General features: G+C 37.5%; 1 protein-coding gene across 3 annotated transcripts in view; it reads right to left on the bottom strand.

Moving 5' to 3' along the window:
- The window catches only part of itga11b (integrin, alpha 11b), a 48,900-nt gene that overhangs the window by 28,027 nt on the left and 2,132 nt on the right, over positions 1-18,741 (bottom strand). For 2 of the 3 annotated variants that reach the window (XM_056234935.1, XM_056234936.1), the window contains exons 2-6: positions 15,479-15,590; positions 5,652-5,761; positions 5,475-5,566; positions 2,467-2,581; positions 2,254-2,381 (exon numbers count right to left, since the gene is read on the bottom strand). In XM_056234935.1, the coding sequence (XP_056090910.1) occupies positions 2,254-2,381; positions 2,467-2,581; positions 5,475-5,566; positions 5,652-5,761; positions 15,479-15,590 (557 nt within the window). Of the gene's footprint in view, positions 1-2,253; positions 2,382-2,466; positions 2,582-5,474; positions 5,567-5,651; positions 5,762-15,478; positions 15,591-18,741 lie in introns of those variants that run through there. The other variant, XM_056234937.1, reaches the window with a different exon arrangement.

Raw genomic sequence — 18,741 nt, 5'->3', positions numbered from 1 at the left:
GATTCTGGTTGGAAATGAAAGTCGGGTTGATGTCAGAACCCGACAGATGTTCGACACCGGCTGATGTTGGTTTCTGACGTCAACGCGATTTTCATTTTCAACCACAATACAATGTCTGTCCAACATTGGAGATTAACGTCGTCAATCTGACGTTGGATTCTGACATCAACCTGATTTTCCTTGTCAACATTGGGTTTGCTCTTCTAAATGCATATTTTGTCATTGTTTTGGAGCACACTAGCTTATAGATAACAGTAAGGCTAACATATTCAAACTAAAACCCAAAAAACTTTAAATCGGGGGAAATTTGAGGGAACAGCCATTTGTGTGTCGGAAACCATTGTGGACGTTATTGAGAGCACTCGTTCAATCTCACATTCAATCCCACATTCTCACATTCAATAAATGTGATATTGATATGAGGGAAGGCAGACATAGATTCAGTGGCATACGGTACTGTAAGTACAACAATGCAATAATAATAAAACACTGCATTGACATTTACTTTTTACTTTTGGTACTACTTAAGTACTTTTAAAAACGAGTTCTTCTGTACTTTTAAAAATCGGTCTTTACATCTTTTACTTGTAACGGAGTAATATTTGACCAGTAGTATCTAGTTTCCTTTAAGTAAGGAAGTTGTGCTCTTTCTCCACCTCTAACAGATTCTGATTCTATCCAGTCGTCGGAGATCAGACATGTGAAAAAAAAGCTTGGGCCGATTTTAGAACGCACATGCTGCGTCCAAAATCAAATACTTCCCTACTATATAGTATGCGAAAAACAGTACGCCAAAAGAGTAGTATGTCCGAATACTGTGGCTACATCTAAAACTGCATACTCTCTGGAGTAGGAACTTATTTTGACTAAGTAATTACTCCACAACCGCTAAAATGTGTTCTATATACAGGCTGGCTGCAGGTCCTTCAAAAGTCTTAAAATGTCTTAAATAAAGTTTTCCTAATAAAAGGCCTTTAAAAAGTATTAAAATGTCTTAAATTCAGATTCAATAATTTTAAATATTTCTGGTCACATTACCGCTAAAATGTCACAATGTCCGTCAAATAACCAGCGAAGCATCGAATCGCGAGAATGATTCTGATTTTATTACATAAACAGCGATTGATAATGATAATGTGTTTCTGGTAGCGCTGTTGAGACTCGCCTGTCTCTGTGAGAGAATTTATAGTGAGAAATCAAAACAAACGAGCATAACAGCACACATCATAACTCACAGAACAAACATACTGAGGTGAACATTCACAATGTGGAGTTTTTTTATATATAACATGATATAGTTGAGTAACATAACATGACGGGAGCTATTTTGCTGAATATTCTCACGATTGCAAAATGTAACATTGATTTTAGTTCAATAAACAAGTAGTTAATATTAAATTACTTAGGTTAAACATTTAATATTACATCATATACGTTTGTAATATAATGTGTTTTTCCATCACAGGTTTGGTCTTAAATTTCATTCAAAGTGGCATTAAAAAGGTCTTAATTCTTAAATTGAACTTGTTTATATCTGTAGACACCCTGTATATAGTATGAATGTCTGTAGTATGAATGTAATCTGGACGTACATTCACCATGTTGTCATGTGACCTACCAGCGTCTGTTGCGTCGCTTCACTGTCATTCACAAATCCTCTCCCGTGGCCTCATGAGATAGTAAAGTGTCCATCTTATGCACACTAATCTCGTAGTTCATCCGGGTACTTTTTAACTACTAATACTGTGAATTCGGACATACTTCTTTTGTCACACTGTTTTTCGCCTACTATATAGTAGGAAAGTTTGCGATTTCCGACGCAGCCATATTGTTTACATTTGTCATGTCTCTCCTATCAACAATTTTTCTTGAGTTTGTTGCGTTCAAAATGACTTGAAACGTTGTGTGTGTGATTGCTGGCAAGTGTAGAATTCCTGGTGCTTTAATATTTGTTCAGATTTGAAAATGTGTGTAGTGTAGTCCAGCCTTTTGTAATTGTAGTCCAGCCTTTTGTAACTGTAATGCATGAAACAGAACTTTTGAAATAAAAAATATCTAATGCATAATCATTAATATGCTATTAAAATGTGTATATTTTCTTAAATCATCAGATTTGTTTGCACTATTTTGACTGAAGTTCAGAGCCTCACGAGTGCAATGGTAAGTGCTGTTTTTGTACAACCCAAAGCCTTCATAAATCACAGTCAGAACAGTCCAATTAAACTGATTTTCCAGGTGATGAATCAGACGCACCTGGATCTGTCCTGGGCCGACGTAAAACTTCTGTAGCACATTAATCAGGAAATCTTGAACCTCATACCAGGGGTAGATGGAGTTGGATCCATCTAACACAATCACTATGTCCATGTAGGTCTCGCATCCTGTGGAGAAACTGATGCAGTCAGAATGCATGCGATGAAAGCGGATTACTCCAAGAAGCTTCATCAATGAAGAGTTTGACTCTACTTTGAAAGGCCGGAGCGATGCTGTGGGTGAAGTTGAAGCTGCTATCGACTCTTGAACAGATGCCCGTGCTGTAGTAAGAGCTTCCACACTCGTACGACCACAGCGGCCCACATGCCTAAAACACAGTCCGCGGGAAACCGTCACAACCCATTTGTGCATTCAGCATTTTTATGAAAAATTATTTGGTAACAGTTAACTAATGTTAACCTTATTGTAAACTACATTAGTTAACATGAACTGCACGTATACAGCATTTATTAATCTTTGTTAGTTAATTTCAACATTTATACTTTAAAGCAGCACTAAGAAGGAATTCCGTTTTTGTCAAACAGCGACCCCTAGAGTCGCTGTGGAGCACTTGTACTGTCGTGAATAGCACTCACGCAGAGATGGCTCGCACTCACGGCCGGATCCCCTCCCCCTGTACACCGGTACCTGTTCAGTAGGATGGATGCTGTAACGAGTGGAAATAAGGTATGGCCCCTTTAAGAGCTGCGCGCGCCCAACACCACATGTATACGGCGCCGGGTTATTTCTGTTTGATGCTCATTTTATCAGAATTTTTTCAGATCTGTTTTTTGCCGTAAAGCAATTCGTTACCTCGCGAGACCTGATATCACACGATACTTCCTAACACTGAGGCCGGCGGCCCACCGACCCAAAGTTGCAAGGGTGGTTTTGCGGCTTACAGGCACCAGGGGGGTGCGAGACGACCACCATTCAACACAAAATCAGTAATCTAAACATTACAGTGACTCCAAAGCTGTTCGGTTAAAGGATTAGTTCACTTTTTATAAAACTTTTGCTGATAATTTACTCACCCCCATGTCATCCAAGATGTCCATGTCTTTCTTTCTTCAGTCGAAAAGAAATTAAGGTTTTTGATGAAAACATTCCAGGATTTTTCTCCATATAATGCACTTTGCTGGGCACCAAACGGTTCAAGGTCTAAATGACCGTTTCAGTGCAGCTTCAAATGGCTTTAAACGATACCAGACGATGAATAAGGGTCTTATCTAGAGAAACGATCTGTCATTTCAAAAATAAATAAAAAAGTTAAAGTTTTATAGGCACAAATGCTCGCCTTGCGAACTCTCCTGTTCGAACTCGTTCATCAAAATGAACGAATCTTTTTTCGAGTTATTGACTCGTTCATCAAAATGAACGAATCTTTTTTCGAGTCATTGACTCGAAAAAAGATTAGTTCATTTTGATGAACGAGTTCGAACAGGAGAGTTCGCAAGGCGAGCATTTTTGCCTATAAAACTTTAACTTTGTTATTTATTTTTGAAATGAGCGATCGTTTCTCTAGATAAGACCCTTATTCATCGTCTGGTATCGTTTAAAGCCCTTTGAAGCTGCACTGAAACGGTCATTTAGACCTTGAACCGTTTGGTGCCCAGCAAAGTGCATTATATGGAGAAAAATCCTGGAATGTTTTCATCAAAAACCTTAATTTCTTTTCGACTGAAGAAAGAAAGACATGGACATCTTGGATGACATGGGGGTGAGTAAATTATCAGCAAAAGTTTTTTTAAAAGTGAACTAATCCTTTAAGGTTAAAAAGTTACTTAGTTCACCTTTAATACTTTAATAAAATCTTGTTGACATTAGTGAATGCACTGTGAACTAACAATGAACAGCTGGATTTTTATTAACTAACATTAACAAAGATTAACAAATACAGTAACAAAAGGATTGCTCTATTTAATTCATGTTAGTTAACTTATGAACCTTATTGTAAAGTGTACAGATTTTCTCTGTAATGATAGCATATTGGCGATCCAATGTGTGTCTTTTGTTAGCGCTCTGGAGACCGTAAAAGGTTATTTACAGCATGTTTTTGCAGCGTTGAGCAATGTAGACAATCACAAACATATCTGTTGATCTCTTGAATGCAATGGCCAATGAGAGGTGTTTTAAGTAAGCACTGACCAAGGCCCCATCCACACTACTACGTTTTAGTTTAGAAACGGAGACCTTTTGCTACGTTTGCACCTCCCGTCCAGACTAAAACGGCAAAAACGAAGACCTAAAACGGATAAGTTTAGAAACGCTGCCGACCCTGTTTTGCGTTTTAAATCTCCGGTGGGCATTTTAGTGAAGACGGGTCAAAACGGAGGACTTTAGAAACGATGACGCGGAGGCTCACGCTCGGCTCTCTGATTGGGTGTCATCAGTCATGGCAAGCGTTACTGACTTTTATGTCTTTGCTAGCAGCTGTTGTGAAAGTAAATTCTGCATTTTACAATGCTATCACTGCCTACATGCGCCGGAGGCAAGCTATTATTCGAGCGATCTGTGACAATTCCCGTGTGCAGCGGCGGTATCGTCCTTACATGGAGCGACGCTCTTTGCAGAGGTAACTTAGCTACTTTTTTCTTCGTCAAATTTGAGGAATAGTCCATCTGTTTCGTGTTTACACCAGCACGCGCATGCCCAGTGTAGGCGAATGGTCACGTGATCCGCGTTTTCAGTCGTTTTAATGTGGATGGAGATCAATTCTAATACGCTGGTGTGAAAGGAGATCGTATTCGTTTTAATTATCCGTTTCTAAACTAAAACGCAGTAGTGTGGATGGGGCCCAAATCTTGTCATTATAACAAACAATTACATAAATGAGAGATTTGTTGTGCAGGTAGCTTTATTGATTATAACGGTACTTTGTGAGATCGCTATGAACTAAGATGAGTGACAGCTTTTTAGTGTCAGCTTTTTAGTGACTATATAGGGAGCGCTCCTTTCCACGCTTTTTGCCATGCCAAATCCTGCATACAGTATGCTTGCTTTTTCTGTTAAAATTAACAGTGGTTTGTGAACGTAGATGCTTTAATATTACAGAAATCTAACTCCCTCCCAAATTATTAGATTATTAAATTATGTTTAAAGGGGAAGTGCGTCTCTCCTTATTACCCTGGAGTGGGTTAACCATCAACCTATGAGGAGGATCATTGAAAAAGTAAATATAGTAAAATAGTTAGTAGTTTGCATTAAAGTGAACATATTACCACAAAGCTGTTATCCTTGGGGTTGGAGGTGAGAGTCATTCCCAACCTCATTTTCTCTTTGCGTTCGGACACGTTGTTTAGGGATATCTTTCCTTGAAAAGTCCAGAGAAAAAATATCACAAAATGTTTTGTTGCAATCTGCCTTAACATTGCGGTGTCCGAAGGGTGATGTGATACCTAGATGCAGTCGTGTGCAGTTTGTGGCTGGTTTGCTGTCTAGTGGACATCTGTAGACGTCACCTGTCTGATGTTCACCGTTTTTCTCAAAGGGAGCTCCTACTAAGAGCCTGAAATACAAGAAAATAGTTTCTTAACCCTCTGGTGCTCTTCGTGTGTCGATCAAAAATGACCGAATTTTATTATTTTTCTTCACTTAAATAAATTTACTTTATTTTAGTTCAGTAATGTTTTTTGTTTTATCGCACTAAAATTATATTTACGCTGTATTTATAATCAATTTAGTCACTTTTTTAGCAAAGACCTGAATTTAATTTCCAAGTTAAACTCTCAATTAGCAAAAAAAGACCAACTAGGTCAAAACATCAACAAAAACAAACAAACAAACAAGGAACTCCCGCACACTATCAGTCCTTGCAAATGAGTATCAATTTTATTAGCAACGTTTCGGTCTCACGACCTATTCATTAGGCACCGAAACGTTGCTAATACAATTTTGATACTCATTTGCAAGTACTGATAGTGTGCAGGAGTTCCTTGTTATTTTTTTCATTTTTTTTTTTTTTTTTGGCAAGTTAAACTCACATAAATCTTGAATGGTTTAGAGCACAGACTTAAGTTTGATCCCTTTTCAAAGACGACACTTGGCAAATTATTGCTGAAGTAAAAAAAGGTTTTAAAAGTTACAGAATGTTATGTTTCTTGTTATGAAAAAATGCATAAAAATACTATTTTCAATTTTTATATGAAATGTATATTTTCAAAAACATGTTTAACTCTAAATCTGCAAGAAAACCAAAGCCATAAATCTAAACAAGTTTTGCTCCAAATTTGAGCTTGATATCTCAATAAATGAGCTTTCAGTCAGATTTGGTCGCATTACCGAACGCTTAGATGAAATTCGTCTCCCATTCAATGTGCCCATTTTTGTCCGTGAGGAGCACGTGTGAATATTTTTTTCAGGACAATTTAACCTTTTTGAATCATGTCCATGATTTTTTTTTTTTTGTGTTCACATAGTAAGTGCCAAAACCTTTGCCAAGTTTCGTACCATTCCAATAAAGTAAAAAATTCAAAAAACGCAAACGACCGAAAAGCACCAGAGGGTATACTTACACAGCATGCTTTATTTGATCATGTTTAACTGTTTGATGTATTCTGTAGTCATGCATCATGCTTAATTAAAATGCATTCAAATTATGAAACTAAGCCTTTTGACAACCACCTTGAAAACCACCAAAAATACAACATCAACCTTAGCAATGCTCTATGGCATCATGGAGGTAAGTTGTGCACTCCAGCAAAAGTAACGGTAGCAGATCAGTCCAACAGTCATTTTATGAGAAACACAAACAGGATCACAAGTTCAACATTCCAGCAGCGTTCCAGTCAAAGTCATTCACTCCCTGATGGGAAGAAAACGCTACATGAGCCCAGCAGCAAAGAATGGCTAAGCAGATTTTTCCAGCTTCTGAGGTACGTTTGAGACCGAGCCAATACCAGAAACCAACAGCAATGCTCAGTAATGCTGTTCACGATGAGATCAAGACGTTTAGAAGTACGACGACAAAACCGCATCCCACAGTTTGGCCTGTGAGATCCATCCATGTTAATGTTTACATTCCTCTACTGCCACTACGACCTACGATCACAAAACACTGCTGTCAGTCAATCCGCAGTCTTGTCATATTGTCAATATGAACCCCCACCCCCAACATAAACTAGTCTGAGGTGGTTTGTTGGTTTTAACTGGCCACCAGGGTGGCTTTCACTAATCAGTTTGATTTCATAGAGATTTTTGTCAGTCAAGACTAGCTGAAAACCAACTACAATGTAAAAAATAAACCGTAATTTTTACAGTGAAAAACCGCCAGCTGTGGTTGCCAGAACTTTACCGTCAAAATACGGTAGCAACGTTATTGGTTTAACAGACTTAATTTACAGTAATTAACCGTATTTCATTATCTGATATAATGTTAATTTACCGACCTATTGAAGTATTAATATCTGTTTTGTATCATTGTAATACACTGACAACCACCAATCACAGCAGTGATGAGTCACATGATCAATCAAAGCTCATAACAAGCAGCTTTTCCATAATAAAGTTAATATTAATATATAGAAGCTGCACAGTGTCATTTGCACAAACATTAAACACCATCATGGTAACACACATGAAAATAAAAAAATGCAATAAACATTAATTTAACAACATTAAATGTAACATAAAACCCTAATGTACATAACTGATTAGAAAAAAACTAAGAAACATAGTTCAACAAAAATACATTAAATGTGAAGTGTCACGCAGGGAATTGTGGGAATGTCAATTTACAGTTTTCACTGTAAATTGTACGAGTTCTTTTTCACTTTCAAAAACTGTACATTTAACGGTATTTTACAGTAAAATTACATTAAATACCATTAGATATATTTACAGTTATTTACCGTATATAGTAAGGATACTTTCTGTTTACTAATTAGCCATTTTTCACTGTAGCATTTTTACTGTTAAAATCACGATAATTATTTTACAGTGTACCGTATTTTCCAGACTATAAGTCGCACTTTTTTTCATAGTTTGGCTGGTCCTGCGACTTAAAGTCAGCTGCGACTTATATCAAGATTAATTCATACTCACTGACACGAACCAAGAGAAAACATTACCGTCTACAGCCGCGAGAGGGCGCTCTACGCTACTCCTGTAGCCGACCCCTGAAAACATTACCTGAAAACTGAAAAACTGTTAACTGAAACATTAACTTAAAGACAGCTGAGAAAGACTGAACACAAACAAAATGCTCCCCAAAAAGAAAATCCTATTCTGCAGATTACAAACTGCAGGTCGTAAAATATGCAGCCGAAAACGGTAATCGAGCAGCAGAAAGAAAGTTTGGAGTGAGTGAGAAAGGCTGCCAGGAGGCATAAATGCGACTTATAGTCCAGTGCGACTTATATATGTTTTTTTTCCTCTTCATGATGCATTTTTTGACTGATGCGACTTATACTCCGGAGCGACTTATAGTCCGGAAAAAATACGGTAAACCAATAAATAACCGCAAACTAAGAGTGGTTTAAACTAGTCTTTTCAGATGGGAAATTATTTTACGGCATGCCATGGTAAATAAGTATGGTAATCTTTCAGTATTATGCTATAAAGTGAGGGTTGTTTGTGTTTTAAGACACATGATGGATTGCGTTTGTTTTTTTGGGATATGCAGCGCTCTCAGTTCCCACAATGCACAGCTCTCTGAACATCAGTCATTTTTGGAATGTACCGTTACTCTTTGGCACCCGTAGTGAAGGTTTAGTCTATCCTGAGGCAAAGTTATTTGAAGAACGTCTGGTCTTTTTTTCCAGGCCATCCGATGCTAATACAACATGCCAGGGTTTGCAGAATAAATTGGAGATCAACATCTGAAAAGATGATGGTTCATCTTTCTCAGCCTAAACAACCTATGAGTATTCAAACAAACACTTAAATAAATAGTTTTGTCAATATATGTCAAACTAATTTCTCTGTGAATCATATAGTTTGAATGAGCTATTTTCTATTTGGATATATGATATCTAGGTTGGCAGTTTGTTTGGGTTTTCCAGTTAACAATGCCATTATAGAGTCTGATATTTCATCCTAAAATCATGTTTTTGGTTAGCAGCAAACCATATGATTGCATTATGGCGGAGAAACAGTGAAAACACTTCTAATAACTCTGATTAGCTTTCATAGCATGCATTCAATTTAAGATTGCACAAAATAAATTGTCATTTCAAGATATAAAGCATACATGCAATATAAAACCTAGTGGTTAAACATTGGGACGGGCAGCTGGAAGCTCGTTCAAACCCCAGCAAGGTTGATTGAAAAACTACAACAATTCCCTAAACAGTTGTGATTGAAACATCATACTGTACTTTAAAGTACGTCATTCTCTTTTTATCCAATCCGAAACACGCGTCCTTCCAATGCAAACAAGGCTTATTATAGAATGCACCTTGTTCACAAACGTTTGGCCTGTTTGCATTTAGATTTATTCTTGCATTGCATTTCAAGTTCATGCATTTGCTGAAAAGCATACCGTGTTTGGTTTAAAAGAGACATTAATATATATATATATATACACTCACCTAAAGGATTATTAGGAACACCTGTTCAATTTCTCATTGATGCAATTATCTAATCAACCAATCACATGGCAGTTGCTTCAATGCATTTAGGGGTGTGGTCCTGGTCAAGACAATCTCCTGAACTCCAAACTGAATGTCAGAATGGGAAAGAAAGGTGAATTAAGCAATTTTGAGCGTGGCATGGTTGTTGGTGCCAGACGGGCCGGTCTGAGTATTTCCCAATCTACTCAGTTACTGGGATTTTCACACACAACCATTTCTAGGGTTTACAAAGAATGGTGTGAAAAGGGAAAAACATCCAGTATGCGGCAGTCCTGTCGCGAAAATGCCTTGTTGATGCTAGAGGTCAGAGGAGAATGGGCCGACTGATTCAAGCGGATAGAAGAGCAACTTTGACTGAAATAACCACTCGTTACAACCGAGGTATGCAGCAAAGCATTTGTGAAGCCACAACACGCACAACCTTGAGGCGGATGGGCTACAACAGCAGAAGACCCCACCGGGTACCACTCATCTCCACTACAAATAGGAAAAAGAGGCTACAATTTGCAAGAGCTCACCAAAATTGGACAGTTGAAGACTGGAAAAATGTTGCCTGGTCTGATGAGTCTCGATTTCTGTTGAGACATTCAGATGGTAGAGTCAGAATTTGGCGTAAACAGAATGAGAACATGGATCCATCATGCCTTGTTACCACTGTGCAGGCTGGTGGTGGTGGTGTAATGGTGTGGGGGATGTTTTCTGGGCACACTTTAGGCCCCTTAGTGCCAATTGGGCATCGTTTAAATGCCACGGCCTACCTGAGCATTGTTTCTGACCATGTCCATCCCTTTATGGCCACCATGTACCCATCCTCTGATGGCTACTTCCAGCAGGATAATGCACCATTTCACAAAGCTCGAATCATTTCAAATTGGTTTCTTGAACATGACAATGAGTTCACTGTACTAAAATGGCCCCCACAGTCACCAGATCTCAACCCAATAGAGCATCTTTGGGATGTGGTGGAACGGGAGCTTCGTGCCCTGGATGTGCATCCCACAAATCTCCATCAACTGCAAGATGCTATCCTATCAATATGGGCCAACATTTCTAAAGAATGCTTTCAGCACCTTGTTGAATCAATGCCACGTAGAATTAAGGCAGTTCTGAAGGCGAAAGGGGGTCAAACACAGTATTAGTATGGTGTTCCTAATAATCCTTTAGGTGAGTGTATATATATATCTTTAGGTGTTTGTAAAACGGTGTGAAATTGTGTTTTTTACAAACCCAATGGTTTGAGATTTAATCTTCAAAATGTATTACACTCTGAACAGTATGATCAAATCAGTATTAGTTGCAATATCTGACTGTCTGAACAAATGAATCATATTTTCATTTATATTTTATTTATATATTTTATTTTCATTTAAATCGTAAGCTTGCGTTCCTCCAGGAGCTGTCATAATTGTACTTCACGTCACTTCACATAAAAGCACCTGCTAATGACATTAGAAATCCGACCCCTCTGAAATATACACACACGTTGTTCACAATCTCAACAGCATTGAATAGTTCTGCAACAAATTTTAGATGCATTAAGTATTCAAATTTTAGATGCAGTTAGATGATAGTTTTTAAGAACTAAAAATATGTATATCCATTAGTGGATCAAGCAAAACTTAATTTAAGTGACATTCTACAAAAATTGCAAAAACAACATTCCTCTTGGTTCCTGCAGGATAAATCAGATTCCAGAAGGAAAAGCGCGCCACACGTGTTTGTGTTGATGCACAGGAGGAGGCTTGGGAATTACAAGCCACAAAACACATACTTTCCAGCGCTCGTAGACGGGTCGAGACAAGTGCAAATACTTTCCACTTATTTACCTGTACACATCAAAGGCCCCCAGATTTCTCAATGCTGGGGGACCACGAGTTATTCATCAGTGATGACGAACCCCAGGATTAAAAACAGGAAGCTGACGTCCGGATTTTGAGGTTTTAGGGCAGTGGGAGTTTGGTTTATGGTGTGTATTGTTTTGGGTGTCTGGGCTTTTACGAGTCTGAAACAATACCCTGTTTTAAAGGCTGTAAACTGTGACCATGTAATGGTTTAGGACTAATTGATTAGTTTTAACAGTCGGCTAGGTTACAGTAACGCCATTTTGCAAGTAGCATTCTGCATGGATTAGCATGCTGCAATTGTGCATGCACCTGGCTTTATGATTAACATTTTTATGATCAACTAAAGCTGCTATTTACGCACATAATTTACAATGTTCAGTCACTATTAGTCAGTCATTCTTTGTTTGGCTTTCTAAAGTGTGAAACATCTGCTGCCCCGAAATCGCATACTCTCTTGAATAGATACTTATTTTGGATAAGTAATTCGCGACCACTAAAAAAAGCATATTCTAGCATGAATGTAATCTGGATGAATATCAGTCTTGGTTGACACTTTTTTTAAAGCATTTAACTGTCAACTTCTGACTCGACCAATGATGTGAGTCTGGGGTGGGATTATTGTTTATCTGACCAATGACAAATAAGGTGGAAAAAAATTGTGGCACAGGAATTACCCACTTTTTTGGGTTCAAAATAAACACATTTTATATTTGGGATTAAGAAATATTATTGATAAAATATCTACAAAAGCCTTTGCCAAAAAAAAGTAAAAATTATTAACTTTTGCATTATTAACTTTTATGTTGGAAAATGCGTTTTGTTTTTATTTGTTTGTTTTAAATACTATAAAAATACCAGTTTATTTTTACTACAGTGGAAACAATTTCCACCTATTTCAACTTAAAATTTTAAGTTCAGTTGCTGCCTAAATTTAAGTATAATCAAATTGGCACTACAAGTCATTTCAACTTAAATTATATTAATCTGACTTTAAAAAAATCGAGTTGAATCTAATGCAGTTAAAATTTGCTTAAATTATTTTGACGAGTTGAAGTAATGTAAAAACATGCAACGTTGGGTAAGTTACTCTAAAAAAGTAATTAATTATAGCTGCTAATTACATCTCCAACAGTGTAATTAGATTACTGTACTGTAAAAATATTGCATTTCTAGTGCTCATTACTTTCTAGATCCCTAAAACATCGACCAGTTAGAAATGAAACTGAACTTTTAATTCTTTCAAATGAATGATATAAAAAAATTGCTTAAATTATTCTTAAACTGCATGGCTAAAGTATTTAAAGGGAGAAATTTACATTAATAACTTTTTAACATTAGCCGTTCAATTTTGATGTTAATTGTAGATTATAGAATTGTTCATTTAATACGATTACATCAGAAGTAACTAATTAAATTACAGACAAAATTAAGAGTAATCCCTTACTTTACTGTTTAAAAGGAAAAGTGATTAAATTACAGTAATGAATTACTTAGCAACACTGACACTGTTGCCATGATTTATTGATCATGATTTTTTACAGCTTTACAAATTTGCATTGTTTGCAAAATTAGCACTATACAATGTGCATTATTGCATTGTAAAAATACTTCACTCTCTAAGAATTTAAAGTCACAATATTGAATTTCCAAGTATAAATGTCCACAATTATGATCTGCAATGACTCACTTGCTACCAGATGCATATAACTTACGTCATTGTTCTTCATTGTGAACGGTTTTGTTTATTGCTTCTTTCAATTCCCACGAATCCTTGTAGAAATCAGCAGCTGAAGTACGTGGCGTCCGGAGAAGCACAGTTTGATTTACTTCACCGAGAGCGATCCGTCTTTGGGAGAGTTTCCAGGTCGACTCTGAGACTGTGTGTTTGCCAGCAGACAGCAGCGTGTTGATGTGTGTCTGTGCGCGATCGCATTTCACAACCGTATTTCATCGTGGAAAAATAAATGATGGATGGGAGTATTCATGAAGAAAATGATTTCTGAAGTTCTGCATTTCTAAATAACATCTTGATTGTTTCTTATAGACAGGAATTAAGTGCAATCGGGTTCTGGAAGTAAAAACTCCATTCATTTTCCTCATAGGAAAATGTATTTTTAGCGATAACTTATAAAAAGACAAACTCACTGTGAGCTACGAGGTTGTTAATCGATGGTATTTGCTTCTGTTGAAGATGTTATCCGCATTATTTCAACTTAGTTTTAAAATAATCGTGTTTAACAGCAGAATTCATGGTGGGAAAACTACACTACCCATGATGCTGTACAGAAAATTCTACCAATCAGAGAGTTGAATGATCTAGTTAGCTCCGCCCACTTCCATAAGTCTCCCTACACCCTCTAAATATTTGAATATTTATATATATATATACTCACCTAAAGGATTATTAGGAACACCTGTTCTCATTAATGCAATGATCTAATCAACCAATCACATGGCAGTTGCTTCAATGCATTTAGGGGTGTGGTCCTGGTCAAGACAATCTCCTGAACTCCAAACTGAATGTCAGAATGGGAAAGAAAGGTGATTTAAGCAATTTTGAGCGTGGCATGGTTGTTGGTGCCAGACGGGCCGGTCTGAGTATTTCACAATCTGCTCAGTTACTGGGATTTTCACGCACAACCATTTCTAGGGTTTACAAAGAATGGTGTGAAAAGGGAAAAACATCCAGTATGCGGCAGTCCTGTGGGCGAAAATGCCTTGTTGATGCTAGAGGTCAGAGGAGAATGGGCCGACTGATTCAAGCTGATAGAAGAGCAACTTTGACTAAAATAACCACTTGTTACAACCGAGGTATGCAGCAAAGCATTTGTGAAGCCACAACACGCACAACCTTGAGGCGGATGGGCTACAACAGCAGAAGACCCCACCGGGTACCACTCATCTCCACTACAAATAGGAAAAAGAGGCTACAATTTGCAAGAGCTCACCAAAATTGGACAGTTGAAGACTGGAAAAATGTTGCCTGGTCTGATGAGTCTCGATTTCTGTTGAGACATTCAGATGGTAGAGTCAGAATTTGGCGTAAACAGAACGAGAACATGAATCCATCATGCCTTGTTACCACTGTGCAGGCTGGTGGTGGTGGTGTAATGGTGTGGGGGATGTTTGCTTGGCACACTTTAGGCCCCTTAGCGCCAATTGGGCATCGTTTAAATGCCACGGCCTACCTGAGCATTGTTTCTGACCATGTCCATCCCTTTATGGCCACCATGTACCCATCCTCTGATGGCTACTTCCAGCAGGATAATGCACCATGTCACAAAGCTCGAATCATTTCAAATTGGTTTCTTGAACATGACAATGAGTTCACTGTACTAAAATGGCCCCCACAGTCACCAGATCTCAACCCAATAGAGCATCTTTGGGATGTGGTGGAACGGGAGCTTCGTGCCCTGGATGTGCATCCCACAAATCTCCATCAACTGCAAGATGCTATCCTATCAATATGGGCCAACATTTCTAAAGAATGCTTTCAGCACCTTGTTGAATCAATGCCACGTAGAATTAAGGCAGTTCTGAAGGCGAAAGGGGGTCAAACACAGTATTAGTATGGTGTTCCTAATAATCCTTTAGGTGAGTGTATATATATATATATATATATATATGCATATTTTGCAATTCATGTTTGCAATGCTTCATGGGAATGTTTTCTCAGGCCTATGAAACTCAAACTGAGAATATAAGTAAATTCAAGGTTGCAATCAGGTTTTTTTTTACAGAACTGGTTTTCTCTTTGCTCTATATGGACTGGCTGACAGAAGAAATATTTCCCTGAACATGCAGTCTTACCATTTCCGCCCACCGGCCTCATGTTGTTGAACCGTATATCCAAACTGAGCCTCTTTCGAACCCTTGATGATTTTTGCATGTCTTGTGTCAATATTAAAGCAAGTCCGCGGCCCTGAAATAAACAAAAACAGCTTTTTGATTGGATTCAATTCATGTTAAAAATGTTTAATTTGCAGACCTTTCCATAGATTATTAGAAGTGAGGAATAATTCATATCTTGAGCGCAAATGATTCGGGATGCGTTGCATGCTGAAGTTAAAAACCTAAAGACTTTATGCTTAAAACAAGAGCAAATATCCGCCATCTGGTTAAGAAAAATAAACTTGTTTTCCCTTTGAATCAAGTGTGTTTTCTTGACCCCATTGCCAGATTTTTTCTTCTTCTTGTTTTAAATATAAACTCACTCATTTTGATGCATTTTATGTCATTTTGCTTCTCCAGGTAATGCTTATGGATTTAAGAATGCTTAGATATTTGTACTGAAAAACGCTTTCTGGGGTAGTGTAATTTTTGGGATAAATCAAATTAAGATTAAGTCACTGATAAAAGGTTTAAATGTTACGCCTAAGGAACGTTGATTCTACTCCTTTTTTTGTGTGACAATTTATCTCACATGGTGCACAAAGATGATAAAGAGTCAATAAGAGCACTGAGCACATGAAAGAGCAGGAGGGGAAGATAATGGCTAAACGCCGTCGGCAGGGGATAATCTGCCCTGTGATGGTCTATTCCCATTCCCTCGGGATCTGGATGGACATTCGCAGCCAATCTCAACAGTAAGTGCCTCTGGATTTCATTTAAATGTTTATCAGGGAAGGTCACTTGAATGTGGTATTGTAGAAGTGATGTCACAGTTTAATTTCCTGGGGAAACGTTTCTCCTTATGTGGTGAAAAAAAGAAGAAGAAAAAGGGTCAATCACATTTCCTCTCTATTCTTCTCTTATTCTCAGCAGGATGAAAAGTCATCAGCCTGTTGTGAAGCCGGCACATCAGAAATGGAAATATATTTCTCAATTCACGATAGGTTTGTGTTTTGGAGACTGTCACTCTCTCTCTATATATATATATATACAGGAATGTTCTGGGTTAAATACTCTTTGAGGGTTTAGAGAAGAACTGTGAACCTCTAAAGCCTAATTTTAGAGAGATTACAACTATAGGCCAATAACATTGTAGCTATTTGTAGTTGTTGTTGGTCTATGTAGAAATGTTATCAGTTAATGGATGTGCTGGACATTTGCTCATGAGTTCTTTGTTCTGGCATGGTGTGTTTAGAGCCAATCAACTGAGCAATTAAATGTCATGTGACCTAGGATGACATCATGATGACATCACATGATCACACATATTCCCAAACCCTTCATTATAGCGAATATCCTGTGATGTCGACGACAGCAGATCAGTCGGCGAGAGAGTCAATTATGTTTGTTCTTTGGATTCAGTGGTAATTTAGTATTTAATTACTATTCTAGCATTTATTATTATTTTGAATTAGCTTTACCTAAAATTGAACAAAAATTACAGTGAAAACTGAAAATAGAGAAATATATTTGTAATTTTGTCGTGTGATTCAAAGTCCCCCTGTGGTGAAAATCCAGTTTTTAATGTTGTTTATGTGTCTATGTGTCGTTTTTAATACGCTTTAAGACACACCTGTGCAAATTCATAAGTCGACAGCATTGCTGAGTATTTTCTGCTTAAAACTGCAGTGAACCAAAGACAGTCTCAAAAACACGGTTTGAAATCGCTGGTGTTTCTCAGATCAACGTGTGATCGTCAACCAGTGGATCTCTGAGCTGAGTGAGTGAGTGGAGGTGGGGCTCATTTGCATATTCATAGAACTACGTATACTAAATGAGGCAAGGGTGTCGAGTTACGTTCAAGATATTTTAAGGCATGAAGACATTTTTTTCAGGGATTTTTTTTTTAAATATCTCATTCACAATAACAATTCATATCTTGAATTTTGGTGGCATTTTTGTTTATTTTGGTAGCGTTTCCCCTTCTCTTGCTTGTTAAGCTTAATGGAGGGTTATAGCCTAAATTAAGCTGGCTCTATATGTATATATTTTAATCGTGGTTTAATCTGACAGCAGTGACTGACAACGCCAAAGCTTAGGGTAAAAACTATTGTTACCTGACTGTCACCATGCAGATCAGTGAGACATGAATCAATGAGAATATATAAAAATATAAAATAAAAAATGTTTTTAGTCAGAGACGAAAAGGGCAGGCGCTTGAGCATCACTTGGGCATGCCATGTTTTATTTTATATATTATTTTAGTACTTATTTTATTTTATTTCAGTAACCAAAAAGATTTTTAATAGTTTTAGTTAACAACAGTAACAAAACCCCAAACACTCCTTTAACAACCCATCTCGGGGAATATGAGCCAAATGCTCCTTGTTATTGTGAAAGCTGCTGAGATCTGTGGCTAAATTACAGTCACTTTAAAATACTAATGACTATAACGAATGTTATGCTCTTGAGAGGATCTGGTGAAAGTCATTCTTCATGTGTGATTCACATGTGTTTTAATTCACACAGTAGCTCTCAGATCATCTCAGGCCTGCTTTATCACACAAAAAAGATGTTAATCTGTCGCTCTGTTTCAAAACTTAGTGAGCAACCTTATTGCGCACTGCATAAAAATACATATATTAGGTCAAATGCATACATTTTAATTAGATTGAGACAAAAATATCCTGTCGGGTCGCCAGAGTTGGATTTATTTATCGCATTTCTTTCAGACCGGTTCTGGCTCAGATGACTAACACTTTGGGCCAGAAATGAACCGAACCAGACATTACACTCACTGCGTAAGATTCCAGGATGGTAAAGTCTTCACAAGAGGATTCTGGGAAAGCGCTCTTATTTCTGAGTTATTGAACAGGTGGCTCTTCTGACTCATCCAAGTCTCTAGATATGGCTCAGGTCCCTCATTCAGTGTTTTTCCCACCTGTTTTACTGTCAGGTGAAAATCATCATGTGTCTGAGCACTTAATAAAGAAACAGCACTTCTCCTCGACAAGACATATGATTTTGAGATCCACACTGCAAAATGTAGTATTTCTGTCTTGTTTTCAGCACAAATAGGCTATGTAAACATGCTTAGGCCTAAATCAAGATACATTAACTGGAGAAGCAAAATGTCTGAAGATTTTAAGTCGTATTTACTGAAAAATTGAACAAAATTAAGTGAGTTTTGGCTTAAAACAAGAAAAAATATCTCACTGAAGAAAAAAGTCTCGTTTTACCTT

Source organism: Rhinichthys klamathensis, unplaced genomic scaffold (assembly GCF_029890125.1).
Source record: "Rhinichthys klamathensis goyatoka isolate OS25496 unplaced genomic scaffold, OSU_Roscu_1.1 h1tg000409l_1, whole genome shotgun sequence".
Taxonomy (NCBI): Eukaryota; Metazoa; Chordata; class Actinopteri; order Cypriniformes; family Leuciscidae; genus Rhinichthys; species Rhinichthys klamathensis.
Note: the sequence above shows the minus strand (reverse complement) of the source record. Positions and strands in the feature narration are given on the sequence as shown.